The sequence below is a fragment of the Ordospora pajunii genome (assembly GCF_021821965.1).
Source record: "Ordospora pajunii strain FI-F-10 chromosome Unknown Cg_05D, whole genome shotgun sequence".
NCBI lineage: Eukaryota > Fungi > Microsporidia > Ordosporidae > Ordospora > Ordospora pajunii.
The window spans coordinates 88,250-115,415 of record NW_026848123.1 but is presented as its reverse complement, the minus strand read 5'-3'; the positions used below and the strand labels follow the sequence as shown (position 1 = coordinate 115,415).

General features: G+C 44.3%; 15 protein-coding genes across 15 annotated transcripts; 10 read left to right on the top strand and 5 right to left on the bottom strand.

Moving 5' to 3' along the window:
- Positions 1 to 179: 179 nt before the first annotated feature.
- Positions 180 to 533, top strand: HK407_05g09920 (uncharacterized protein; the record flags this gene model as incomplete). The annotated part of the gene is made up of 1 exon (XM_060420968.1): positions 180 to 533. The coding sequence occupies one exon, from the start codon at positions 180 to 182 to the stop codon at positions 531 to 533; it is 354 nt and encodes a 117-aa protein (XP_060276930.1).
- A 37-nt stretch (positions 534 to 570) lies between these two features.
- HK407_05g09910 (uncharacterized protein) lies at positions 571 to 2,175 on the bottom strand (the record flags this gene model as incomplete). Its single annotated transcript, XM_060420967.1, has 1 exon — positions 571 to 2,175. One exon carries the CDS (start codon positions 2,173 to 2,175, stop codon positions 571 to 573), a length of 1,605 nt encoding a protein of 534 aa, XP_060276929.1.
- A 246-nt stretch (positions 2,176 to 2,421) lies between these two features.
- HK407_05g09900 (uncharacterized protein) lies at positions 2,422 to 3,561 on the top strand (the record flags this gene model as incomplete). The annotated part of the gene is made up of 1 exon (XM_060420966.1): positions 2,422 to 3,561. The coding sequence occupies one exon, from the start codon at positions 2,422 to 2,424 to the stop codon at positions 3,559 to 3,561; it is 1,140 nt and encodes a 379-aa protein (XP_060276928.1).
- A 290-nt stretch (positions 3,562 to 3,851) lies between these two features.
- Positions 3,852 to 4,406, bottom strand: HK407_05g09890 (homeoboxdomain-containingprotein; the record flags this gene model as incomplete). Its single annotated transcript, XM_060420965.1, has 1 exon — positions 3,852 to 4,406. The coding sequence occupies one exon, from the start codon at positions 4,404 to 4,406 to the stop codon at positions 3,852 to 3,854; it is 555 nt and encodes a 184-aa protein (XP_060276927.1).
- A 213-nt stretch (positions 4,407 to 4,619) lies between these two features.
- On the bottom strand, positions 4,620 to 5,072 carry HK407_05g09880 (homeodomain-containing protein; the record flags this gene model as incomplete). The annotated part of the gene is made up of 1 exon (XM_060420964.1): positions 4,620 to 5,072. The coding sequence occupies one exon, from the start codon at positions 5,070 to 5,072 to the stop codon at positions 4,620 to 4,622; it is 453 nt and encodes a 150-aa protein (XP_060276926.1).
- A 278-nt stretch (positions 5,073 to 5,350) lies between these two features.
- Positions 5,351 to 8,005, top strand: HK407_05g09870 (insulinase; the record flags this gene model as incomplete). The annotated part of the gene is made up of 1 exon (XM_060420963.1): positions 5,351 to 8,005. The coding sequence occupies one exon, from the start codon at positions 5,351 to 5,353 to the stop codon at positions 8,003 to 8,005; it is 2,655 nt and encodes an 884-aa protein (XP_060276925.1).
- Positions 8,006 to 8,328: 323 nt separating this feature from the next.
- HK407_05g09860 (tRNA synthetase class I) lies at positions 8,329 to 10,431 on the top strand (the record flags this gene model as incomplete). Its single annotated transcript, XM_060420962.1, has 1 exon — positions 8,329 to 10,431. One exon carries the CDS (start codon positions 8,329 to 8,331, stop codon positions 10,429 to 10,431), a length of 2,103 nt encoding a protein of 700 aa, XP_060276924.1.
- A 156-nt stretch (positions 10,432 to 10,587) lies between these two features.
- HK407_05g09850 (proteasome) lies at positions 10,588 to 11,196 on the top strand (the record flags this gene model as incomplete). Its single annotated transcript, XM_060420961.1, has 1 exon — positions 10,588 to 11,196. One exon carries the CDS (start codon positions 10,588 to 10,590, stop codon positions 11,194 to 11,196), a length of 609 nt encoding a protein of 202 aa, XP_060276923.1.
- A 58-nt stretch (positions 11,197 to 11,254) lies between these two features.
- Positions 11,255 to 11,995, top strand: HK407_05g09840 (PAP2 superfamily protein; the record flags this gene model as incomplete). The annotated part of the gene is made up of 1 exon (XM_060420960.1): positions 11,255 to 11,995. One exon carries the CDS (start codon positions 11,255 to 11,257, stop codon positions 11,993 to 11,995), a length of 741 nt encoding a protein of 246 aa, XP_060276922.1.
- Positions 11,996 to 12,024: 29 nt separating this feature from the next.
- HK407_05g09830 (bromodomain-containing protein) lies at positions 12,025 to 13,230 on the top strand (the record flags this gene model as incomplete). Its single annotated transcript, XM_060420959.1, has 1 exon — positions 12,025 to 13,230. One exon carries the CDS (start codon positions 12,025 to 12,027, stop codon positions 13,228 to 13,230), a length of 1,206 nt encoding a protein of 401 aa, XP_060276921.1.
- Positions 13,231 to 13,405: 175 nt separating this feature from the next.
- HK407_05g09820 (AAA ATPase) lies at positions 13,406 to 14,605 on the top strand (the record flags this gene model as incomplete). Its single annotated transcript, XM_060420958.1, has 1 exon — positions 13,406 to 14,605. One exon carries the CDS (start codon positions 13,406 to 13,408, stop codon positions 14,603 to 14,605), a length of 1,200 nt encoding a protein of 399 aa, XP_060276920.1.
- Positions 14,606 to 14,703: 98 nt separating this feature from the next.
- On the top strand, positions 14,704 to 16,275 carry HK407_05g09810 (major facilitator superfamily protein; the record flags this gene model as incomplete). The annotated part of the gene is made up of 1 exon (XM_060420957.1): positions 14,704 to 16,275. One exon carries the CDS (start codon positions 14,704 to 14,706, stop codon positions 16,273 to 16,275), a length of 1,572 nt encoding a protein of 523 aa, XP_060276919.1.
- Positions 16,276 to 16,413: 138 nt separating this feature from the next.
- Positions 16,414 to 18,096, bottom strand: HK407_05g09800 (uncharacterized protein; the record flags this gene model as incomplete). Its single annotated transcript, XM_060420956.1, has 1 exon — positions 16,414 to 18,096. One exon carries the CDS (start codon positions 18,094 to 18,096, stop codon positions 16,414 to 16,416), a length of 1,683 nt encoding a protein of 560 aa, XP_060276918.1.
- Positions 18,097 to 18,255: 159 nt separating this feature from the next.
- On the top strand, positions 18,256 to 19,740 carry HK407_05g09790 (uncharacterized protein; the record flags this gene model as incomplete). Its single annotated transcript, XM_060420955.1, has 1 exon — positions 18,256 to 19,740. One exon carries the CDS (start codon positions 18,256 to 18,258, stop codon positions 19,738 to 19,740), a length of 1,485 nt encoding a protein of 494 aa, XP_060276917.1.
- An 11-nt stretch (positions 19,741 to 19,751) lies between these two features.
- Positions 19,752 to 27,140, bottom strand: HK407_05g09780 (ubiquitin-transferase; the record flags this gene model as incomplete). The annotated part of the gene is made up of 1 exon (XM_060420954.1): positions 19,752 to 27,140. The coding sequence occupies one exon, from the start codon at positions 27,138 to 27,140 to the stop codon at positions 19,752 to 19,754; it is 7,389 nt and encodes a 2,462-aa protein (XP_060276916.1).
- Between the last annotated feature and the right edge of the window lie 26 nt (positions 27,141 to 27,166).

Genomic DNA, 27,166 nt, shown 5'->3' with positions numbered 1-27,166 from the left:
CCATGCCCCTGGTATATGCTTGACGAGCAGAACCAGCACTTCTCGATTCTCATTGGGCCCCTGCGCAGCACCGCTTTTTGTATGCAGATGCACCGGATGCAGTGCACAACAGTTGATGCACAGCACAGCAATGGCACACAACAATGCATAAAACCACATCGTTCAAGCCCATCAACTAAATGCTTCCAAAGATGAATGTTCCCACCCGTCTTGGAAAAGAGTATCTGCTTGAACACAGAACACATAAAACCATCGCCAGGCCTGCCCAGCAACCCCATCAGGAAGATACCAGGTCTTCAATCAACCATCGTACGGTTCTTTGTAAATTCTTTTTGATGAACTCTTGCAGGCATGGCGAAAACTGTACTTACTCTCATGAAACAAGTAAGTTTCCATGTAGAGCATATTATCTAAAGAACAACTGCATCAAGAAAGACTGCCCGTTCTCGCATGGCCCATTTTCAGATGATGTGATATGCGATCTCATCAAAGACAAGCATGAGCAAGTACAGTTCAAGTCAACCCTAGAATAGCAGTACATTCGTAAACACATTGAGCCATAGTGATAATTTAACCAAGTTTATTTTCTTCGTTATCCTCTCCTAATTCTTCAAAGAATTTGACTAGCTTTCCAACACGGTTATTCCTTGTGAATGACGCATTCGGCTTTTTGTCTGCTGAATCCTTTACTTCAATAAAAAGAATCATGTTTTCGTTTACATCTGCACTTGCCTTGCTTTTATCAGCCTTCTGCTTTTCGCTTTCGATTTGTGCTCGCACCTCGTTCAGCTCGTCATTAACTCTTCTTGTAAAGCTTGTCTCAACAAAGGATGCTCTGCTGGACGACGTTTCACTTGGTGCATCAATCGAGGGAATAAATGCAGCAAGCAGAGCAGTCTTCAGCTCCATATCTACACCTCCAAAGTCAGGCGTGGCCTTTCCTCCACTCAATATCGATTGGCTAGGATTGTTCAATCCGATTTTCTTGATTACAGAACTGCCTCCAAACACTTGTGCCTGTATCTCACTAATTGCATCCTTGATGGCATTCGGGTTGTTATCATCGCAATTTGTATCGCTAGACGCTGTATTGAATTCATTCACAGGCTTGCTTGACTCGGTCATTATATCATACGAGCCCTGCATCAGTTTGCATGTAGATGAAATCCCAAGCTCCCGCAGTACATCTTTATCTGCACCCTGATTGATAATAACAACCTCTCCCTCCACCGGCATTTTCAATCCTTCAGGTGGAAGATTTGCATCTGTACGCCCTTTGCACTCATGCACATCTCTACCATCTCTGGCAGCACATCCTTCCATCAGAATTGTGCCCGAACAACTGCTTGTATTCAGCGAACTGCTGCTTAAACCAGATGTGCTTGCACTGCACACACTGCATATATTTGCATTAAATGAGCAGCAACTACAACTAGTATTGGCACCTGATGAATTGCACACTTCCATGCTGGCTTTTTGCAGTAGCATGCCTCTACCACCGTAGCTTACGCATAATGCATTATACACACCGTTAAACTCTTGTTTTGGGCTCCTCTGCTCTTGTGTGTGCGATTGATGCTGCACTTGCTCTTCTTCCGACTCGTCAGCATTATATGCACTCGATATGTCAGAAATCTCAAGGATGATGGGGTCGTGACTACCCTTCGATGCAAGAGTACTCCTGCTATCACTCTTTACAGCTGAGCCACACGACTTCCTTTTTCCATAGAACTCCTTGGGTGGCACACTCCTGTCCTTTCTATCAAGGTGGAACGATCTTATGCCTTCCACAAGCGAGTCTCCCTGTAGACTTTCCGACTCGAGATCATCAATAGGGCTGATGTGCTTCAGCTCGTATCCATTGATTTTTCCACTGCCGTTGACAATGTACACATCAAACTTCGAGACATTCTCCTGCTCTTCGTTGCTGTTTTCATGGCTCAGCATGCATGCAGCGCCAAGTACATGCTTCATGATGCTCGACTCCGATTGAGACTCGGCACTCGATTCAAACTCCTCTCTTGCCGTATGCATGGCATTGCTCCAGTCGCTGTCTGTTGCCTCATGGTTTTCGATGGTTTCTTTATCAGACCTTCCATCCATCTTGTAAAGACATGCTCGCCACATACATATCCAAATAATCTGTGGATGAAAACCAATCGTATTCTTGGCCATTGCTCTGATTGGTCCCTGTGCAGATCACACATATAAACACCCAATCACGGCATTGCTGCAGAATGTAGCATCGCACACATTATTATTGGTTCAGTTGCACATTTAGTATCCTGATCTCCACTGGTTGGCATTCCTGCCACACTATTCGCTGTGTATGCATCATTTGTTGGCACCGCAAGGCATCAGTATCAGCATACCTGAGTGCTAGAGCCCAAATAGTTAGCATGCTGTTTTGTGATGCCCTGAATGCAAAGAGAATACGACTTCATCATATACGGTGCATCTGGATACACAGCAGCGTATGTGATCGATCTCTTCAAGAAGGAAGGCTTAAGCCTTGCATTGGCGGCAAGAGACATCAGTAGAATCGCAGACACGGATCTCCCAAGATATGAATGCCAGGCGGATTGCATTGATGCAATTGCTGCAAAGGCAAGGGTGCTGATCAACTGTGCTGGGCCTTATTACTACCATGGAGAGGATGTGGTCAAGTCGTGCATAAGAAATAAAACACACTACATGGACATTACTGGAGAAACGTGTTTTGTTGAATTGTTGATTAGGAAATATCACGACGAAGCAATCAGAAACGGTGTGTACATCATCAACTGCTGTGGATTTGATTCTGTTCCCACGGACATTGGCGTGATGTATCTGTGCAGCATGCTTAGAAAGGCAGAGATCGAAAGTACGCTGAGCATTAGCAACCTGGTTTTGAACAAAACTACATGGGAGTCGCTTATTGTTTCTGTGTCAATCCTCAGAAATGCCAAGATGCAGCGCAAGAAAGACAGATGCACAGACGAGCAAACGCAAAAGAAGCCTCAGAGAAAGCCCAGTGCACCATACAGAGTGATTTTCAGAGGCTCGGACTACTTTGTGGTTAGGAGAAGTCAGGAACTGCTGGGCCAAGTCGGGCTGCACAAAGCAAGATTTTCTGCATACCTACAGCTGCAAGGCATGCTTGGCGTCATTGGCTACTGGATGCTGGTGGGGATAATATGGATTCTATCAGGATCTAGGGCTGGAAGATGGCTGCTGATGCATGGATACAGAGTTCTTACATTTGGGGTTGTAAAGAAGAATCCAGACATTGAGGAGGTGCACAGGGCAAAGTTCACAATCGAGATGAACGGCACAGGAGAAATAAACGGGCTGGCATGCACCAAAAGACTTGTGATATCTGGGCCCGATCCATCATACCTAACAACATCCATATGCTTGACACAGGTGGCGATTGCGTTCTTGAATGCATTGGACTTGCAGGCTGAAGGCACAGGCGTGACGTATTTCAAAGGCGGTGTCATAACACCGGGATGCGCTTTATTCAACACCGACATCGTCAAGAGACTGGTATCAAGAGGAATACGCTTTGAGATTGATTAAATAAATGGACTCCATCGCAGATCAAACCAATGGCTTTAATTGTACTGTCTTGCATTCTAAAAGGTTTCTGCCATCGAACAGAATAATTACAAACACAATTATTCAACGGATTTGATTACATGCAATGTGTCTACGGTAGCCTGCCGGATGCACAAGCGAACAGAAAGATGAATTGCCAGGTGCTCGAGTAAAAATATATGAAGCTTAGCAAGTCATTGCTCTGCACCATTCGTTCATAGCCTTGCATTAGACTACTACATCTCTGCCATGGCATCTATTATGCCGCATCGCTACTTAAAGTTAATGCACTCGCCTTTCATGAATGGCAGGATCCTTCTTCTGGCATTGATGAACCAATTGTTAATCTGTGCAAGCCCAAGGCCTGTGTTCTGGCAGAAATACATCTTTTCTGCATCCGAAGGATACGGATTGTCCATGTTGTCTCTAAGCCAGGCCCTCAGGAACTGAGAGATGTCCATGGGGAAATTGATCCTTGTTTTTGGAACTGTGTACTTCTGCTCATTCTCGTGGTTAGTTGTCTTTCCATCATCATTGTACTTGCAACCAGCACTGATTGTCTCAGACAGCAGCCTCTTCACTGTACTCTTGATGCATGAAGCCTCGGAGTCAACCATCTCAACAAGCCTGTCCTCAAGAATAATCGTCTGCTTGATTCTTCTCAGAACAAGTAGCATTGCCATTATATGCCTTTTATCACATCCAGACATTCTTACAGATTGGTATTTGCTTCTCAACTGCCTTACTAGGTCCAACAGACATTCTCTATTCCCTCCATTCAGAAAATACGTTTCTTCTGCTGCTACTACTTGATTGAGAACATCCATTGCTCCCCTCCCTATCAATGTTTATCTAGCACTGAGCATACTAATTAATCGTATTTGGTGAGGTAATTTAATATCTTGCACACTCCCTACATGCTTATTACAGAATCTGATTCTACTACTTCAGTCGAATTGAAATATGAAGTTCAAAACGAAATAAGTACCTACTTGTCCGATTTATGATTGCCTATGCCACATGGGCACTGTGAACAGCTCTCAATATTCTCGGTAGTCTTCGTGCCCCTTGTTTCTATTTCGCTTGTTTGTGAACCAGTTGTTTATTTGTTTGATCGACAGCTTGCAAATCTTTGAGAGCTTGGCTTTCTCGTGATCAGATGGATATTGGTCAGCCTCAAAGCTTCTCTCGAGCTCGTCGGTAATGAACTTTGGAAACCTTCTTGACTTTGTACCTTCTTCGCACGGATTGTATGCTGCCTTGAACTCACATATTGCCATTCCCACGTGGTCGACAACAATCTCTCGCATGTGCCTTATGCAATCCTCAATATACATTTTTACTCCTTCGGATATATCAGGCAGCATGCCCACCGCATCCACAAATTCCTCGACCATTGAGTCCATTTTCTCGATTATCCTATTGTTTGCATCGACATAGCTGTTCCTCATCTCGTTCATCTGAAATGAAGCAAAGTATGGTAGGTTTTGCATGGGCAAGCCAAGCTCTCATGCAAATCACATGCAAGCCATCGCATGCATGCTTTATGCCAAGGCAGCCAAACCAGATGTAAAATATAGGTCTAGGAGATTTGCCAAGCATTTGCTGCTCTATATGCGGCGATGCCTGCTATTCCTTGCTTTCGCATGATATATGTCTTATTTGTACGGCTTATGAGGATGTGATGCACATGCCTGCTTGCAATTAGTAATTAATTTGATGTTTGAGTAATGAATGCATAAAAACATTTTTTTGTTCCGTATGCAAGCGGATGAAAAAGATAATGAAGAAAGAGATTTTGAAAAGTTTGGTGGATACAGCGGAATACGAATACATGGAGCTGTCCAACGGCATAAGGGCGATTGTTGCATCGGATCCTGCTCTTGACAAGTGCAGCTGTGCAGTGTCTGTTAAGGTTGGGTCGTTTAGCGATCCTGAGTATGCTCAAGGGCTTGCACACTTCCTGGAGCACATGCTGTTTATGGGGACTGAGGAATATCCTGGGGAAGACGAGTTTGATTGTTTTCTGAACCAGAACAATGGATCATTCAATGCGATTACGTGGGGAGAGGTGACTGAGTATTTTTTTGACATATCGCCAAATGCGTTTGAGGAGGGAGTATACAGGCTTGCGGACTTTTTCAAAGCGCCTCTGCTGCGCCAAGATGCAGTAGAAAGGGAGGTATCTGCAGTGAATGCGGAGTTTATGAATGGGCTGAATAGAGATGTATGGAGGATACAGAGGATGATTGAAAGGCTCAGCAATGATGAAGAGCCATTGAAGAACTTCAGTGTTGGAAACTATGACACACTGAGACATGAAGGGATATGGGAGGAGGCAAGGGCGTTCTGGGCAAAGCATTATAGCAGTGAGAAGATATGTGTGGTGATGTATGGAAACCAGAGCATTGGCGAGATGACGAGGTATCTGAGCAGGTTTGAGGGAGTGCAAAGAAGAACAATATCTGAGGCATCTGGTAGCACGAAAGAACCGAGCATTAAGCAGGAAGAGAAGAGGAGTGTGTTTAAGGACGAGTATTTGAACAGATGGATCAAGATACAGCCGGTGGCAGATGTGAAGAAGGTCATGGTGACAATTACGGTTCCGTCTGGATACAAGATGTTTAGGAAGAATCCGTATGGATATGTGCTAGGGATGCTTGAGAGGAGCGATGAGAGAGGATTTGTTTGCGGAGTGAAGGACCGGGGGCTTGTGCTGTCTGTAGATGTGGAGGTGCAGGACTATAGTGATTATTCTCTGTTTGTGGTTAGTATGTTTGTGTCTGAGGAGGGCGGAAGGAGAATGAAGGAAGTGCTGGAGGGTTTTGTGCAGTATCTGAAGGGGATGAAAGTGAGCGAAGAAGAGTACGAGGAGCTGAGGAGGAGGAACGAGAGGGTGTTTAGGTACAGCGAAAGGCAGGAAATGACTGATCAGGTAAGCAATCTTGTGAGGAGCATGCAATTTTATCCGGTTGAGAATGCTTTGAACAATGGATACTGCTTTGAAGGGTTTGACGAAGAAGAGATACGAGGAGTGGTTTTGAGGATGTGTGATGTTTCTCAGTGGCTAGTGTTTGATGTGCAGAAGGATGAAGAAGAGAAGTATAGGGAGACTGAAGAAATATATGGAATAAAATACGATGTGGGAGAGCAGGTATTTGCAGAATTGGCGTATGTGATAAACACGGTGCAGGCTGATGCAGATGAATGTGTTGTTAGGTTGGATGATGTCAGAGTGATGGGCATGGATGGAGATGGATATAAGGAGATGAAGCAGGTTGAAAGAGACAACGGAAAGCTTGTGTACTTGTTTGATGAGTCATACAGGGTTCCAAAGGTGTTCGTTGGATGTATGCTGAAGTTTGGATATGAAAGGAAGGATGTGGTGAATCTTATGTTTTTAGTTAATAAGGCACAGGATGTGTTTTTCAAGAAGTATGGGAAGCTGGTATATGCGACGGATGCCAGCATTGATGCGCACGTGTGCCTGGAGGGAATAGAAGTGGTGGTGGAGGGATTTACTGATGTAGTGAAGAGTGTGCTGGAGGTATTTTTTGATGTTTTATTTGAGGAGGAGAGTGAATGCAGAAGCGGGATGATAACGGAGGACATGATGAATATGCTGGAGAATGAAAGAACCAAGAGTCCGTATGCATTGTGTATGCATGGCCTGATGACGATGAAGGTTGATGGATACATGCTTCCTGAGGAGAAGATGAGGATGGTGAAGGAGATTGATGTGAAGACAGTAATGCCAAGAAGATTTTTTGCAGATATTGTTGTGATTGGGAATGCAGGGCATGAATGGGCTGTTGATGTGTTTGAAAGAGTTTGCTTGAGGCAGCAAGGAGAATGTGCAAATGGCGATATTAGATTAGTCGATTTGAGCAGGGTATGCAGCATGAATACGAATGATTGTAGGAACAATGCATGTGCGGTATATTTGTATGGAGGCAAGTATGCAAACAGTAATGAAACTGCGGTTGCCAACTTTGTGCAGCATGCATGCAAGGGGATGTTTTTTGATCAGTTGCGGACCAAAGAGGAGCTTGGATATATTGTGTGCTGTAGGATGGCGTATGTTGAATACGAGCAGTATATATCGTTTGTAGTGCAGAGTGAGAGGGATGTGGAGTACTTGGAGGGCAGGATCAAGAAGTTTATTGGGGGCTTAAATGAGTATTTTGCAGAGATGGGAGACGAAGAGTTTGATAAGTTTAGGAGTGCCGTTGTGATGCACTTTGAGGAGAAGAAGAAGAACTTTGGGCTGTATGGAGACGGAATATGGACGAATTATGGACGAGGAGTAAGTGATCTTGCGTATGAGAAGAGGGTTTGCGAGGCAGTGATGGGTGTTACGAAGCATGATCTGAGCAATATTGACTGGCTGGATCACTGTTATGTGGTACGAGTGTTTGCACACTGATTAAAGCTGGTACATTTTTGTTTTGCATTAAAATGGTTCTGCATGATATGTGTGGCTTTTAAGATTTTTGAATAGGACACACGATGTGTTGTGTGCCGTGAGTTAAGTGGGGAATAACACATCCCTGATGTATGGTGATTGTAGGAGAGTCAAGAAGATAACTGAGACGGTGAATGTTTTGCTGAAACGAGCAGAGAAGAGAAAGAAAGCGATTGTTGAGGAGATCCGAGCAACAAATGAATATTTGCAAGAATTGATTATGAAGAAGAGAACGACTACGCGCCATGCGCATGAATGATTTGATGAATTTTGCTGAACCCTTGATGTTTGACCTTGAGGAGGTTTTCAGAAGGCTGGAGATATCTGCTGAGAAGCAAGCGCAGCTAAGGAGGAAGACGCAGATAATGCACAATCTGGAGGAGGTGTATTCTGGAAGAGACATGTCGAACAAGCTGTTGTATACACTTGCATGCACTGCATCTCGGAAGATTGATCTTGGGATGATTGCAGATTTAGTTGAAGCGGGAGTAATTAAGCACGAAAGCATGCTGAAGGAGTGTATGAAGTATGCAGAGCGGAGCGATGTTAGCGAAGCGGAGCTTCGGAGGTTTGCTGAAGAGAATGATGTGGGAAGGGACAGGATATGTGAAGAGATAGAGAGGATGATGAATGAAGGCGTGAAGAAGAAGGAGATGATGATGGAGATGAGAAGAAGAATGCCGTGTGCGAATTTCAAGGTGGTTTCTGAGGAGGTTGGCAGAGTTGAGGATGGCAGTGTGGAGGCAGATCATGAGCATAAGTGCAGAGGGCCGAGTGTGGATTGGCTTGAGGAGGGAGAGTTGAAGAAGCTGTTTAAGCCTGGGGAGAATCCGCAATTGAATGAGAAGATTATGGAGGAGCACTTGAAGAGAACTGGGGGGAGGGTTGTGACAAGATTTCCGCCTGAACCTAATGGTATATTGCACATTGGACATGCAAAGGCCATGAACCTGAGCTTTGAGTATGCAAGAAGGAATGGAGGATATACGTATCTGAGGTATGATGACACGAATCCTCGGAAGGAAGAGGAGGGATATTTTGAATCGATTTACGAGGATGTGAAGTGGCTTGGGTTTGAGCCGTACAAAGTGACTGCATCCAGCGATTATTTTGGAAGAATGATAGAATTTGGATTTGAGCTGATAAGGAAGGGAAAGGCGTATGTGTGTCACTTGAGCCAAGAGGAGATGTGTGAGAGAAGGAGAATGTATTTTTCCGAGGGAAATGGAGACAGGAAGTATTTAAGCAAGTACCGGGACAGATGCACTGAGGAGAATATGCGAATTTTTGGTGAGATGATTGATGGAAAGTGGAAGGAGGGAGAGGCATGCCTGCGCTTCAAGATGGATGTTGACAGCAAGAATCCATTGATGTTTGATCTTGTTGGGATGCGAATAGTTGATGTGGAGCATCCGGTGAAGAAGGTGAACTTCCATGTGTATCCGACATATGAGTTTGCGCTTTGTGTGTCTGATAGCCTAGAGGATGTGACGCATTCGTTCTGTACAAGGGAGTTTTACACACGGCAAGAAAGCTACAACTGGCTGCTTGACCAGCTTGAGATATACAAGCCTGTGCAGTGGGAGTTTAGCAGATTGAATATAAGCAATACTGTACTGAGCAAAAGGAAGCTTGTTCCGTTGCAGAAGTATGGCATTTCTCTTGACGATCCCCGGCTGTTTACGATTAAGGGGATGAGACGAAGAGGGTTTCCGGCGAGTGCGATCAATGAGTTTTGCAGGAGTGTTGGATATACGTATGCAGAGACGACTGTTGATGTGAGGATTCTGGAGAATTTTGTCAGGGCCGAGCTGAACAAGACTGCACGAAGATTAATGTGTGTGAAGGATCCGCTGAAGGTGACTATTGTTGGAGTGCCTGAGTGTGTGGTGAGGATTCCAGACATTCCTGGATGCTCAGAGTATAGGGATGTGCGTTTTACGCCGGTGGTGTATATTGAAAGGTCTGACTTTCAAGCGGTTGGGGAGGAGGGGTTTGAAAGGCTCACACTTGATCAACCTGTCGGGCTTTACATGCTGTATTCAATCAAGGTTGTGAAAGTTACGGACGACGGACTGATTGCGGAGATGAGCGATGCGATGCCGAAGAAGTTTATACACTGGGTGTCTGAGGACTGTGTTGATGTGGAGATGCGAATGTATTCGGCGCTGTGGGCGTCATTCAATCCTGATGAGGGAGACTACATCAACGAGGTGAACAAGGAGAGCTTGAAGATATACAAGGGAAAGTGTGATAAGCGGATTCTTGATGCAAGGATTGAGGACAAGCTGCAGTTCCAAAGGATAGGGTATTTCTGTGTTGATCGTGATACAAGCCAGGAGAAGGTGGTGGTGAATCTTACGATTCCTTTGAGAAACACTGTTTGATGGAGCGATGCTTGCGTTTGCTGCTAATTGGCATGAAGGATGATGCTGGCTGATAGTGGGAATACTTATTGCTATGAAGGAGCCTGATTAAACATAGGCCCTTGGTGCTGAATTTGTTTCTTGATGTGTTTAAGAAAGAGAAGGAAGAGCCCTTCGATGGCAATGAGCGAGGTGATGACGGGCACAACCATTATTGCAATCAAGTATGCAGATGGGATACTTGTTGGTGCGGACTGTAGAGTATCTGCGGGCAACTACATTGTAAATAGAGTGATTAGCAAGCTTGCGCCGCTTTCAGACAATATCATTGTGTGTATGTCTGGAAGTGCAGCAGATGCAGGGATAGTGAGGGACTATGTGAAGACGTCGCTGGACATGTACACACGGCTTGAAGGCGGTGTTCCGATGGTGAGGAAGGCGGCAACGCTTGCCAGCAAGATAATTTACGAGAATCCTGATCTTGTAGCAGGACTTATTGTAGCAGGGTATGATGAGCGCGCAAGGATCTTCAGCATTTCGCTCGGAGGCACGGTGGTTGAGCAAGAATGGGCGATTTCAGGATCTGGATCTGCCTACATATATGGATACTGTGACATGAACTGGAGGGCCGGAATGAGTCTTTGGGAGGGAATAACATTTATAAAGAAGGCTGTTTTGTGTGCAATAAATAGAGACAATGCGTCTGGAGGATGCATAAGGATCTCGTCGATTACTCAGATGGGAGTGCAGAAGTATGTCTATAATGGAAACAATGTGCTGCAATAAAGTAGTTTGTGAAGTGGGTCTTATTCTGTATTTATTAAATGCAAGGATTACAAACAACATGGGAGGCGTGATTTTCAAGAGTGTTGTGAGTGAGTTGGTTGCTGTGTTTATTGTCGATGTGGTGCAGGCGATACTTTCGTATGCTGTGGGGCCATATGAACGGGCATTTGATGAGTATGATGTATCTATATCAAAACCGCATGCGACGCAGGAGACCATTTCGTATGTTGAGGTGATAGGGTTGGCTATTGTTGTTCCACTGATTTGTTTGTATGTGGCATTACATATCAGTTCTTCCAGAGGCAGCGAGGTGTATTTCTATGTGGTATTTATGCTGTCGTGCTTCACAACGTTTGCAGCAACAGAAGCAATGAAGAATGTGTTTGGAAGGCTTAGGCCTGACTTTCTGAGTAGATGCATACCTGTGAATGGAATATGTACAGGGCAGCAACCGATTGTCACGGAAGGAAGGCGAAGCTTTCCGTCAGGACATATGTCGATGGTGGTGTGTGGAGCGAGTTTTTTTATGTTTTTTGCATGGAGAGAGTTTAAGCTGCACCTGCATAGCAAGATTTGGAGATTTATTGTTTTTGCGGTTGTCTGGCTGCTGCTATTTATTGGATCTATGATTATTGGGATGAGTCGTGTTGCAGACAACAGGCACTTTGTTTCTGATGTAGTTGGAGGAGCAATAGTTGGAGGACTGTCTGCAGCAGTTGGGTTCAGGTATCTTGACAGGATTGTTGAGTTGCAAAAGAGCAAGAATACGGGCAGAAGAGCGCAGGCAGTGGATGTTTAGGGCAAGTGGCACCGATTACAGAGCCCCGGATGATGAGAGAGCGAAGGACATGTGCTTTTGGGGCTGGAAGCAAGATCTGCAGTATATCTGAGAGTGCTCTGCACAGGGCATTTGCTGAGGGACGATTGAAAGCAGTTGTTGAAACAACACAGGATAGATGTGTGAATCGCATGACTCTTCTTAAAGCCAAAAATCTTTTTGGAAAGCAGCTGTCTAAGATGCCGGGCGAGTATATACTGAGGCAAGTCTTTGATCCAAAGCATGCATGCATGGTATTTATTGATGAGAAGAATGAAGTGGTTGCAGGGATATGCTACAGGCCGTTTTTTGAGAGGAGATTTGCAGAGATAGTGTTTCTTGCTGTTGATTATGAATTCCAGGTTAAAGGAGTTGGAGGGTTTATGATGGATGTATTCAAGGAGATGATCAAGATGGACATGAAGAGCCATGTGGGTGATTATACTGATGAGGTGATGGGGATGTGCAGGATTTGTAGGAAGGAGGTGAGCTACCTTGATATGTTTGGCAGTGGGCCTGATTGCAGTGGGAGGGAATGCTTTTATTTGATTGCATATGCAGATGTTTTTGCAGTAGGATATTTCAAGAAGCAGGGGTTTTGTGAGGAGGGAGTGTTTGATGGATGGATTGGATGTATCAAGGACTATGATGGGGGAACGATTGTTGAGTGCAGAGTGTTTTGGGAAGTGAACTATCTGAGGAAAGATGAGGTGATTGATGGAATGAGAAGAAGATTTGATGAGGAGATGGTGAATGCCGATGGATATTCTGAGATGCATAAGATTGAGGACTATTCTACAGTGAAGGGGGTGAGAGACATACCGGGGATGAGTGTAGAAGATGAAAGAGCAAGTGAGGGAAGAGGTGAAGAGGCAGAAGCAAAAACAACGACCAAGATGTTTATTATGTACATGATATGCGACTTGAAGAGGAACACATGTGCATGGCCGTTTGCTAAGCCTGTGTGTGCGAAGGAGGTGCCTAATTATTATAAGCATGTGAAGAAGCCGATGGACATATCTAAGATGACTGAAAAGGTTGATAAGGGAGTGTACAAGAGTGTGAGGGAGTTTGAAGAGGATGTTCGGCAGATGATAGCGAACTGCCTGAGCTACAATGGAAAGGACACGCAGTATTACAAGTGTGGGAAGATGCTTCTCAAGCACTTTGAAGAGAGGATAAAAACGTACAAGCATGTGATTGACAGGATTGGATGAGTGTAATCATGGATGCATAAATAGATGACAAAGCAGATGATATGTAGAGATAGATGGGTGCCTAATATGTTCATGGAACCTGAATAAAGATGTACCATGAGGATATGATTTGTGGATTCACGAGATGGTTTGTTGTGACGGAGATAGGCAAATAAAAAATCGAGAGGACCCCTGGATGAGCCTTGAGGAGCTTGAGACGATGGACCAAAGCAATCCCGAGGAGTTTTTAGGGATGGTGAGGGAGAGGATAAGGATGCTTGATTCTGAGACAAGGATTCTGCAGAGTAGGATAAGTACGATTAAGCACGACATATCGACGAAGAATGCGGCGATTGCAGAGAATATGGAGAGGATTCGGCTGAATAAGCAGCTGCCGTATCTTGTTGGGAATGTTGTTGAGGTGTTTGACGAGCAGAGCGGGGTTGTGAATGCATCTACTAGGATGTCATCATACCTGCCGCTGATGGGGCTTGTTGCGAACGAGGAGCTTCATCCAGGGGATCTTGTATCGCTACACAAAGACACGAATATAGTGTTTGAGAAGCTTCCAGCGGATTATGACGTGAAGGTGAAGGCGATGGAGCTTGATGGCAAGCCTGATGAGACATATGAGGATATTGGAGGGCTTGAGAAGCAGATAGAGGAGCTGAATGAGGCGATTGTGCTTCCGCTTACGCATCCAGAAAGGTTTGAGAAGCTGAACATCCGGCCGCCGAAGGGTGTTTTGATGTATGGGCCGCCCGGGACAGGAAAGACCCTTATGGCGCGTGCGTGTGCAAGCAAGACGAATGCGACGTTTCTTAAGCTGGCAGGGCCGCAGCTGGTGCAGATGTACATTGGGGACGGTGCTAGGCTTGTGAGGGATGCGTTTGCGCTTGCGAAGGAGAAGAAGCCCACGATTATTTTTATCGATGAGATTGATGCAATAGGAGCAAAGAGATCCGACTCTGACCACACGGGAGATAGGGAGGTGCAGAGGACGATGCTGGAGCTTCTTAATCAGCTGGACGGGTTTTCATCTGTTGATGAGGTGAAGATAATTGCAGCGACGAACAGAGTTGATATTCTTGATCCGGCATTGCTGCGGAGCGGAAGACTGGACAGAAAGATAGAGTTTCCATTGCCAAACACAGCAGGAAGAAAGAGGATCCTGCAGATCCATGCAAGGAAGATGAGTACCAGAGAAGATGTGAACTTTGATGAGCTGGCAAGAAGCACGGAGGGATTCAATGGTGCACAGTGCAAGGCTGTGTGTGTGGAGGCAGGAATGTCTGCACTGAGGAAAAACAAAGCAAGTATTTCGCAGAATGATTTTATGGATGGGATTCAGGAGGTTCTTTGCAGGAAGAAATCGAAGCTGCTATACTTCACGTGATGAATAAAGAGATCTGTTGTCGATTGGATGTTTGGGGATGTTTCAGTAGACTTCTGTTTGAAACAGAAGAGATAAAACAAATGCTGATGGCTAGTATAATGAAGGAACGACACAAGATATTGCTGCTGTCAAGTGCGGTTCTCTTTTCATTTTACTTTGCATATGACATTCCGTCTGCACTGAGCCATCATGTGGGATTTGAGCCGGAGGATGAGGTTGAGTATAAAATAACCTTGCTTTACTCGGTGTATTCGTTGCCGAACATAGCTGTGCCGCTGTTCTTTGGATGGATAACACACATCAATAAGTCCACATTGGCAAAGCTGCTGTGTGCGTTTGTGTTTATAGGGCATCTGGTGTTTACTGCTGGTGTTTGGTATCACAGCTTCCGAACCATGCTCGCAGGCAGATTTCTATTTGGAATTGGAGGCGAGAGCTTTGCTGTTATTCAGAACAAGCTGATATCGTATGAATTCAAGGGCAAAGAGCTTGGCTTTGCAATGGGGCTGTTTTCCAGCATTGCAAGGCTTGGAACTGTTGCAAACTTCCTTCTCACCCCACTGCTTGCAGACACTCTTGGTAGAATGTTTCCATGCATCATGGGTGTTGGATTGACATTCCTTGGTCTGTGGATATGCTTCAAGATCAATCATTCTGGAAGATCCCATAAGATACTGAAGCAAAGGCTGCTGGAAATACAAAAGGCGGGCAATAATGCATCCAAGGAGCAAGAAGAATGCATTAAGCCTATGTTTGATGATGCTGCTGGCAGCATACTTTCTTCGCCAAGATACTACGAGTATGCACCCCATGGAAGCATCCAAGGTGTTGATGGAGCATACGCAACCCCGTTCTTCCATGACTACGGCGATGCCAACTACAACAGCTCTTCAATAATCAACTCCACGTCTAATCCGATTCTGTCCGAAAACCCATTCCTGCCGTGGGCAAAAAACACAAGTGAAGAAACAACAATCAAGAGCAGGATCGAGAAATCAAATCCAAAAATATTGTTTGAGGAGTCAGGCACTCTTTTCTATGAGCCAAAAGTTGAGGGAAAGAACACTTGCCATTCTGCATTCTATGTTCTTGTTGCAATATCGTTTATGTTTGCCCTAGTGTGGGCGCCCTTCTACTCTGTTGCGCCGATGCTATTCCAGAAGAGATATGGGCTATCTACAATCTCATCGGGCAACATCCTTGCAATAATCGAAGGAATTTCGCTTGTACTGATCACTTTTACAAGCACAATAACAGACATCTATGGAATGAAGCTATGGCTTATTGCAGCAGGCTGCATACTTTTTATTATGGGGCATTCTGGAATATACTTTGCAGTGATGTCTCCGCACTTATCTGCAGTGATGCTGGGGCTTTCAAGCCCTCTTATAGCGTGCTACTGGCCATGCATCCCGTCTCTTGTATCTGAAGAATCTCTTGGAACTGGATTTGCCACCATTTATTGTATCCTCAATCTTGCATTTACGTTTTCTCCAATAGCCGTGGCGTTTCTTGCAACAGGAGACAGCTCATACGACAGTGTGGAGGCGTATATCCTTGCAATCGGAGCATGCTCACTCGTCCTGACAGGGATTCTTTCATACCTGAATCTAAAGCAATCTCTTGGATTGAATGCTAAGCCAGTCAGTAGAGCCGACGATGACATGTAGAAGATGTGTATGTGTGCTAAAAGTAGAGCACATCACAATGGCAAGTCGTTTCGCAACACTCTTCATTAGTTTACACTGCATCTCCATGCGTGTTGTTCTCAATAAAATGCATCAAATATGAGCTTGCAAGTAAACAATTTATTTCAGTGTGGAAAACAGCGGGCGCAGAGCGTCTTTGTTATTTGCCATTTTCATTCTTCTTATATCCTTGAGCCGCAGTAGAACTATGAATATCAGATTGACAAATGCAACACCAAGCAGAGCGATTATTATTGTTTTAAAGTGCTCTCCAACAATGAAATGCGCCTCCACCGTGTAGTTGCCGTTTTGTTCAAGATACACAACCAAGTCGGTGTTTGGGATCGCAATTGAGTTGATGGCATACGGCCCTGCATATGAGCTAGTGTTGCTTCCAGGCGTCCCTATCATCAGGACATCAATAATCAGATTCATTGTGCCAAGCCCAATGTATGCCACATGATGCTTTAGATGCACATACGTGCTGCAAGCCATCTGGCTCGAAATAAGCACCTTCTCCCCGTCGCAATACGATATCAGATACGAAACACCAGGAATGGCGCATCCATATGCTTCATGTCTTGGATAGATCGCCGAGAGGCTCAGCTTGAGATTCTCCTTCGAAAGATTGTTTTCATACACCTCAAGAACTGCATCGTTGTCAACAACACGGTTCACAAACACGGCTTCTCGCCCTCGGCTGTTGTAGTCGCAGCAGCTTATAGATATCACATTCTTGAGCTTATGAATATCATCGTGATACTCGGCCTTTTCAAAGCATGAATTGCCTGGCTCGGAGTTGTTTTCAAGGACCCCAGTCCTTGTGCTGCCGTCAATGTCCTTCATCACCATAAAGAAGTCCAGTTTGCCCTTTGCTCTCAGGTCAGCAGGGAATATTCCATACGGCATACCGCCAAAGTGCTCCTCAGACCTAAGGATCGGCGTGCAATTCGGAAACATCACGCTCAGGTCCACTATCTCCATGTCTCCTTCAGAAAACACGGTTGAATTAATCTGTGTGGGAAGAAATCCGCCAAGAAGCTTATTGGCATTTCCGACTCTTGATGTCGAGTTGAAATATATCTTCAGAACATGCTTTGCTCCGCTTCGTTGTATAAACGCCATGTCATTCATGCCGTTTCCGTTGAAGTCTCCAAACACAATCGGCCCTATATCATCTGGAAGATCCATCTCGAAGTACTTCACATACTCTCCATCTTTGTTGTTGAACACCCTCAGTGCTTTTCTTCCATTCCCTTTGTCAATAACTAGGCACAAGCATGCCTTCATGCTCCCGTCAAGCTCAACAAATGCAGAGGTGTGCTCACAGTGCAGCTTTCCATAGCCATCAGCATTCTCTGTGTTCAACTCTCCGTCTTCACTAATTCGAACCTTTTTCAGGCCATCACTGTATTGGATAAGCAGCTGAGGCCTAAGGTCATCTGGGCATGTAAATAGCAATGGAGTAGCTAGAGACTCCCCAATGTGCTTTGTCTCATCTCTGTCACGGAAGTATATGTGGTTGTCAAATGTTCCATCGATCTTCCTTGTCACAAGCACATAACTCACTGTTCCACTCCCACTAAAATCTGCAGGAATGACAAGATGGATTTTCTGTCCATGCTTGTAGCTGAACACCTCGTCATACATGTCTTTGTCAGCATGGTAGTGGTACCCCTTGAGATTTGTGTATCCTTGGTCCACTCCAACAAGGTCGTATGATCTGTTGTTGAGGATATCTGTGTATGCAAGCAGTATAAATCCTCCCAGTAATGTTTTCTTTAGGTTGTTCATATCAAGCATGTGTCGTGGGGGATGAATTCTTGCACGGATGGCATCTAAATAGTGCAGTCGAATGAATTGCCAGTATTTGGATGATTGGCATTGATGCGCATAAGCACTCCAATGATATTTATGTTTACTACAAATTGAATGCATTTGAGCCATCACGCAGCCCTACGGATGTTGAAAGATCCAAACATCCTAGCAAAGCTCAAAAGGTATAATGATGTATGCACAGAAATAGACATCCATGCAAAAACACTGGGTTCCTTGATGAATAAACTGAATTTAGATGTGATTGATGAGTTCAAGCCGTATATTGAGCCAAAGAAAGGCATTGACAGACTGTTGATGTTCTACAAAATGTTCATGGGGTCGAAGACCATAATCAATCGAGAGAAAAGCAGCCTTGAGGAGCAGTTTGGGGGAATGAGCAATGCCTCATTTACATGCAAACTTGAGGCGCTCAGAGAAAATGATGTGATAGGATCAATACAAAGGCTGATGGATGTGCGCCAAAGCCTGGTGGAGTATAATGGGATAAGGGTGGTGGACACGGAAGTGGTGGGTTTGGATGAGTTGATCAAGAAGGCAATCGGCATAGTTGAGGAGTCTTTTTTTGTTTCTCTTGCAAATATTCCGAAGCTGGAGCCTGATACACAAGAGTTTGCGGTGTTCCTTCTTGCAAATGTCGATAGAAAGCGGATTGTGAGCAGGTATACGGACATGATGTATTCGAAGTTTGGCTTTGATGGCGTTGGATCGGACAACAATATGCTGTTGGAACGAACAAGCAAGTTGAGCCATACATTACTAGAGATTGCAGACATCAACGACAGTGTGATTGGCAAGGAGTATCCGGAGGTAACAATTGGATTGCAAAAGATGCTTGTGATTGGGCTGAGAAGAGAAATCACGGACAACCTGATGAGGATGGAGAAGGAAGAGGGGATAGGCAGCATTCCGTTTCTTGTGGAGCTGAATTCTAAGCTCAGGCATTCTGGAAACAGAAGGACTCGAGCGATGGAGGAGCTTTTTGTGTTCAAGGACAGGATAAACCAAGTTATCTGCAATTGCATGTCCAGATACTTTGAAGACTTGGATATGCTAATGAATGCAAACAGCAAATGCGATGTAGAAAGCCTGTGTGTGGATATGAGAAGCATCTTGGATTCATTCTATGACCGCAAGGACATATTGGATGTGTTTGTGAAAACATATGGATTGAGTTTCGGGCTCAAAGAGCCACAAGACATGTTCCAGGTATTCAGCGGAAGATCGATCGAGAAAGTGCTACGTCTTGCAGAGACACTGAAAGGAATATCAAAGAGTGTGTATGTGCTGAACAATGCACATGTGTTTGATGGGTACCTGAAGCATGTTGACGGCATTTCAATCGAAAAGATAGTCAGCATCAACATTGACGACATTGTGAATGTGTGGAGGCATGAAATTGAAAAAAGAAGCGAGGAAGATATAACGGTGTTTCTTGATAAAAACATCGAGAGCCAAAACAGGCACTTCTTACCTGAAATATACCGGACAAAGATTGTGGAACAAATCGATATGGCAGTCAAAGAGGCACTGAGCACAAAGAAATACATAGGAAGCACCACAAAGCTATATCATCAAATCAAGAAGCTGTATTCACAATCTCATACATAAGTCGTTTATTTTTATATAAACCCAAATCCTGTAGAGCACTCATCAATTGCTATTGTAAGGCACTTCAGCATTGTTTCATACGAAGAGTACGAAGGTAGCACAAGCTGGTTGAAACACGTGTGTGCAGTAGGCAGACAGTCTATTCTATCAGACATCTTGTGGATTGAGAATTTCTGTATCGCATTGTTTCCCTGTAGATTGGAAAATCCTTCGAACGGTAGCGTTGATGTTCCGGTGGCAAACTGCAATAGCTTCGCTTTCTGAACCGAGCTGAAGCATTTAACAGCCTTCCAGAACCAAATGACTGTCTTTGAGTTTTCTGTGTATCCGTAATAAAGAGTGTTACTTTTCCAATCATCAACATTTATCTCAGGAACGCCACAAACAAGCAGCTCAAGCTCATCTTCATCAAACATATCTAATGCATCATCTCCAAGAATCTCAAACAGCCCTGCTTTGAATGCTGAGAGTTGCGCCTCTATTCCGTTGAAAAGCCTGTGCCGTGCAGCTGCTCGCACATATTCTTTCTTGTTTTCCTCCAAAACAAGCACATCTCGTCCATTATCAATCAGATCCGTCGTTATGTGCACTCCAAAGCTTGCCTCAGTGAATGAAAACGTCAATCCCAGTGATTCATCAACAATGTGATCTCTTATCCATATAAGCGATTTGTAGAACTCATTGTCAACAGCCTCCAGATCTTCTAAACCACATGCTCTGCCAAGAATGTGCTTGTATATAAACTTCGGCAGCTGAAGATTCAAGAAAGAGCCCTCCATGACAGCCTTTGCCATTATTCTCCCAACAAACTTGAAATATGAAAGATGCTCCGGATTCACATGGCTGTTCTTACATGGAACAGCCACCGTCTTGTCTTCGGTCGAAAACTCAAACAGTGCAAAGTTTGGATCAAGTAGATCCTTTGAAAGCAGCAAAAGCCATTCCCTTGTTATTCCTCCGTAGTCCAGCCCCTCTTCTCCTGCAAGCTTGATTTCAAACCGCTTTGTCCGAAAATCCTCAGGACTCTTTGCCATCACCTGGAAGTACGAACTGCGAAGAACATCGTCCCTGTCAACATACACCTTATAGAACACAGACAATTTGTCTGCTCCTTCTACACGCAACTTCCTACACAAATATCTCTTTTTGTTGCTGAACGTCAATATCGATCGATTTATAAATCCGCTGAAGCTCTTAAAAAACCTTTCAGGTTTCTCCTCAACAAGCAAATTGATTTGCTTCGATTGCTTGAAAAGCACGTCCGTATAAAAGTCTTTAAACGCCACGCTTCCGTCCCTGCCTCTTCTTAATTCAACTGCCTTTCCAGCTGCAAAAAAAGACTCAAAAATATCCGACACATTTATCAGGTCCTCGACACACGTCCTTCCTTCCTGACATTTGAAAAACATCGTCCAAAACAGATCAGTCGCCAGCCCAATAAGAACTTCGTCTTGCTCACTTTCAATTTCATCAGCCTTTGCAAGCACGTTCGCTAATAGCTTCCAAAGCCGCAAAAACACTCTTTGTGCATTCGTATACCTTCCAATCCAAACTCCATCTTCAATAATCTTCTTAAACTCATCCATTTTCTTCCTTATCTCTTCAAGCATTGCATCCATATATCTTGATCCAAAATGCCTAGACGTGTTTTCTACAAACTCCTCAACATGCCCAAACCATTCAGAGTCAATCTCCTTCGCAAACATGCCTATCACCCCATCAAGATTCACATCAAAGCCAAGCATCGCATCCTTGTCCTCTTTAAAAATACCACCGAATTCGGCTACAAGCTTCAATATCTCCTCATTCATCTTGATCTTGCTCATCACTTCAAATATCTTGCATACCAACTCTGTATTCTTCTTCAAAATACTTCCATCACTCCATAGCCTTTTTTTAGTCATACTCACTAACAGCAAAAGACATCTTCTAAATCTACATCCTGTGGCCTCGTCCATCTTATCCACACATATCGACAAAACTGCATCCCTTACGGCTTCAAATACAACATTTCTCATCCTGGCGCTCATGCACATCCCTTCAATCAATTTCCTGCCCTTCAAAAAAACAATCTCCTTCTCAGCAATCATTTTGCCTACAAATACAGAAAGCACAGCCTCATCCACTTCAACACTTTCTCGCACACTCATTATAGACTCATTCGCATCTTTACTGCTCTCGTTCTCCGCTCCATACCTGAAAAAACTCTCTCTGTAAACCCTTTCTTTCTCCTCAAAAACAGCCCTAACCTCACTCGAGAGCTGGCTATAGAACTCAACAGCCAGCCCTGTATAATCCATCGACTTTGCACGTCTATCAATAAAATAATTATCCAAACACTCTATCAGCTCACTTGTCTCCATCGCATTGAGTGCTGATGCCTCAAGCATAGGCATTTCTCCACCATCAACACCCATATCAGACTCAGACGATCCTTCGTCATATTCATACTGTGTAGAAGTGCATTCAAAATCATCCACCTCACTTTCCTCTTGCTTCTCAGCCGCAATGTTACGTACAGGCAATTCATTGGCCCATGCATCCCATCTCATCACTTCAACCTCATCATTCCCACTCTCAACAAATTCCCCGTCTCCTTCTCCACTCATTCTTTCATCATCATCTCTGGCTTCAGAGCCATGCTGAATGCAATCGCCATTCTTCATACACATATATGCACATTCAGAACCACGCAATGTATCAACCACCATACTCTGACAACATTTCATTTCTTTCACCACTACGTCTTCATACAGCTTCCTACATAAGATTCCTTCAACATCTTCTCTGACTTCAGAACATAGTCCGTTGTATTCCATACACATCATGTACATTGCAGTTGGCATTTCATACTCAGTCTCAATGCTCTTTATAACCGCAACATCCTCGGATCTCGTTTCCTCGCTACTCATGCTGCCATCCACGCCTTCTTCCTCTATCTCTATCTCTATTCCATCAAACGGCGTGCCCTCAAAATGACCCGCTTCAGACACTCCACTGTCGCTGAGCTCTTGCTCATCAGATACAACACTGAAATAGTCATCATGCGATTCATTTTCATAGTCCTCAATTGCATTCAAGGCATTTCCATAGCAATGAGAGTGTATCTTATTCAAGCAATCTAGTCCATAGTGCATGCATAGCTCATAGATGCTGCTGCTTTCTTCTACACACCCTAGCCTCCTAACAATTTCACAGAACATCCCAGATGTACTCAAAAATAACGAGCATCTTCGGAGATCCTCTTTTGTTCCATCATCCTCACGCTCGTGCCTCAAAACAACTTGTGGAACCAAGCACCTTCCAATTATATACACCGCACGCATAAACGCCTCTTCATCCCCGCCCCTGACCTTCGAGGCCAAAAACGCACACACAGGCATCCTGTCTGCATCCACTTCAATCGCCACTCCATCACTTCCCACACTGCAAGCATCATCCACAACTCGCGATTCAGCAATCAATCCAACTGCAAACAAGCAAATCCCACGATGTATCTCTTGATCATGCCCATGCCTCAACGAAAAATCCACCTCTCCAATACACTTTTCATAAACTTTGTTCAGCACAGAAGGCGTACATATCTTTCCAGCAAGCGATGGATTATTCATCACTATTTCAGAAAGAAACTGCACTGCTTTGTTCAAACACTTTTGCGAATCAAGCAGTATAATAAGCTTCCTGACATACACCTCTTCGCTATCATACTCTAATTCATTTGCATCACTACAAGCACAGTCCACTCTGCATGGCTCATCCTCTGTACAATACATCTTGTTCTGCTTTGCAACAGCTTCCACATACCTTCTCGCAAACATCCCATAGTCTCTGTACATCAAAAAGCACAGAGGCCTCAAAAACTCATCTGCATCCATCACTTCTGTCGTATGCTTCGGAAACTCTACTTTGATCAGTGCATCCTGAATCCCAGGCCGGATAGCATATCCCAAAAACATCCGCATCTCTATCATCTCGTTGCATGTTCTGACCCGCAGCATCAACTTCTCAAGATCAAAGCTGTAAGGCAACGGCATCTTCAAAGCATTCAGCAGCCGGAAATACATCCTGAGAAAATACAGCACCTTACACACCGATACATCAGAGTCAATCAGCATCGGAATCTTCTCTTCAACTTGCCGCACATCAATCACATGCGGACACATCCCAACGCTTGCAGACAGAAAAACATCACTCGCCATCTCAACAAACTCATTAGAATATTCAAAATCAGCAATAGATGCACAAGCATACTCGTAAACCTTCCTGTCCCTCATCAAGAACCGCCGAATAGACGAATATGCCCCGATCCTCAACAGTCTCTGTAAATACATTCGTGATTGCACAAGCCTTCGAATGCTAATCTCTTTGCATGCTGGCGACACATAAAACTTCTCATATATGCGCATAACCATCTGCATGTCATGCCCTAACATTTTGACCTGGCTGCCATCTTCTTCATCAAATATGCTCTGGACAGCATCAATAACAACATTGTTCAATGTAAAGCTCTGCTGCTTATCCCCAGCACCACTATTACTGCAATCCTTCATGCCAATATCAAGCAGATACTGCAGAAAATTTCGCCTAAACACTTCATCCTCTCTCACCGTATACAGAAGCTCACTCATAATGAAATTCACAACTGCAATGACCTTCATGTGCCCTGTGGAAATGCCAAGCAGCTGCTTCCCAAACTCATCCCCACACACCACATCACAATGCTCAGATCTGAAATATGGACATAGCTTCTTGAACAGCCGTGTCATCAGCACTACAGACCTTCCTTCATCCTGCAAGCAGACACCTGCTGCTTTCTGCAGAAACTTAACTCCATGCACAGGCGCAGCTTCCACTAAAACCTTCCAGAGAGTCCGCACAAGATACACCACGCATGAATAAATCGACCTTATCACACACAAACGTACACTGCACTTCGAAGCATCCTCATCAAGATCAACACTTACAACCTTACAGAGCAAAAGAAACATATCTGCATCAGGCGCATCCAAAAACACATCAGAAAGCCCTGACAATCCCATATACACTTCCCCAACTGTATCAAACATCTCCAAAAGCATTTTCACACCAACACTCTCCAGCACCATCTCAAGATCAGCTGCTAAAACATAATCCTTATTCTGTACAACATCATCAATCAGTATGCACATCAATGCAAGATGATTACTATACGAAAACATTAGCCTATCCACCACATCGTCTCCCTCATCATCAACCGTCCATGAATATCCATCAATTACCCCACTATGTATTCGATTGCCACAGAAATCAGCCATCACCTTGCTGTCTCTTATGAACATTTGTATCATTCCTCCATCTCCATCAATCCTGCTATAAATACCTCGAAGCATCTCGACAAAAGCCCCTTTCATCGGGCTGTGCATTCTACATGCATATCTTGCGTCTACAAAAAATTCACTGATCTCACTGAAAAGAGTACATGCACCATCTCCATCCGGATACGCCTGCATCTTCACAGCAAACCCAAAAAAATTATTCATTACACTCATCTTCCACTCATCCACCACAAACACATTCTTTGCTTGCATCTCAAACACACTCATTAGGCATCGCATATATGCCATGCAAAACTTCACCACATCCTCTCTGAAAACCGGATGATGCATGATAAGCACATTCAGAAGCGATGCCACCTTGCTGCTTCCGCCTGCTGTCTTCAGAAACTCATCCTCTCTCAGCATAAACAACATCTTAAGCAGATACTCTGCATCACAAATCATCCTTTGTGCACCAAGGTTCAGAGAAAAGGCATCCATGCACGACACTATCTCGGAAAAACACTCCATCGTTATCTCGGCCATCAGCATCCTTTCAAACACAGCCATTGCTTCTCTCTCAACCAGCCTTGCTATACTCAAAGGATTTCCAAATGCAAAGCATGATAAAACCCTCATGCAGACACACACAGTTCGAATATCCACAGAATACAACCTTAGTATCATATCAATCACTATGCCAAGAAACACACTGTCCTCAAACCCACCAACACCCATCTCACCTCTCCAATCATGCATGTATATCTCGCCCACCACCTTCACTGCATACCTCACATTCACATTCTCGCTTATTCCATATTGCCAGCTGTCTTTCAAGTATCCTTCAAGCATCGCAATCCCTCCTCGTAAAACAAACTCAGAAAGCCCTCTGGATCTAGACTCCTTACAGTACATCTTTAATGATCGTAGGATGTGATACCTAGCATCTGCTCCACACTGCCTGAAGGCTTCAACACATCCCATCAGCACATCCATCTTCAGATACCGCGCCTTCTGGTTCAGGACAAGCGCATTGTTCACAAAAAAAATCATATGTCTTTCAAACACCTTCTCATTCAAGCCCGCTGCAAACCTACAATAAAACGGGCCATTCGCATCATCTAGCCCAAGCGTCACAGAAACCTTCGAAAAATCAACTCCATAGTAAATCAGCACATCCACCAGGCTCATCACTGCAAACTCCATATCATCAGACATCTCCCGATTCATTATTCCGTTCATCTCAAGCGCATCCATCCTTCCTGCTGCACAATCAAACACCTCTCCTCCTTTTGCAAGTACAAGGAACACACACCTTGCAAGAATTCGTATAACATCCAGCCTCTCTGCTCTGTCACTGCATACCTTCTTTCGCAGCTCAAACACGTACTTTCCCCTGCCGTACTTTGCTGCCCCTGCTATCAATGCTTCCTTTATTTGCTGTGTACTTCTACTACATCCACTGCATCTTGCATTCTCCGCTACATTATTCAATTCTGCACAGCCACACCCCTTATCTGTAAACACACTGGCATCAAGCATTTCATCAGGTATGCTTTCAAAAAACCCTTCAGATACACTCAACTCGCTCATTTCATCCTCATCCAATCCAATCTCAATGCATTTCAGAAGCATCTCATGATCCTGAGCATACTCCTCCAGCCCAATGCAAAACTGCAAGCTAAAGCTAAGCACCTTGTATGCCTCAATCACCACATCGACATCAATTGCATATACATACCTCATCACATGGTCTGATACATCCAGTGGATACTTATGCTTCGAATACGCATACATCCTCTGGTAAAACCTGAATATTGCAACAACCATCGCCTTGTCTGCATCGCATATCTTGCTTACCTGCACTCCTTCGCAAAAATACTTCTCTCCTATCTCATGAACAATAAGAAGTAGCCTATCGCTTGCATTCTTCCAGCATTTCAATGAGCTATCCTTAAAAACCCATCCACTGGTGTCCAGGCACTGGCATATCCTCGTCAAGATACGAGATGCATCTTTCTCATTTGCAATCTGCCATGCAAGCTCTTCTAACTCCTCCTCCACAGGTGTGTTTGCATACTTCCAATTGCTGGCCTCTTCATACATCCGGGGTTTGTTTAGTGATCCAAAAA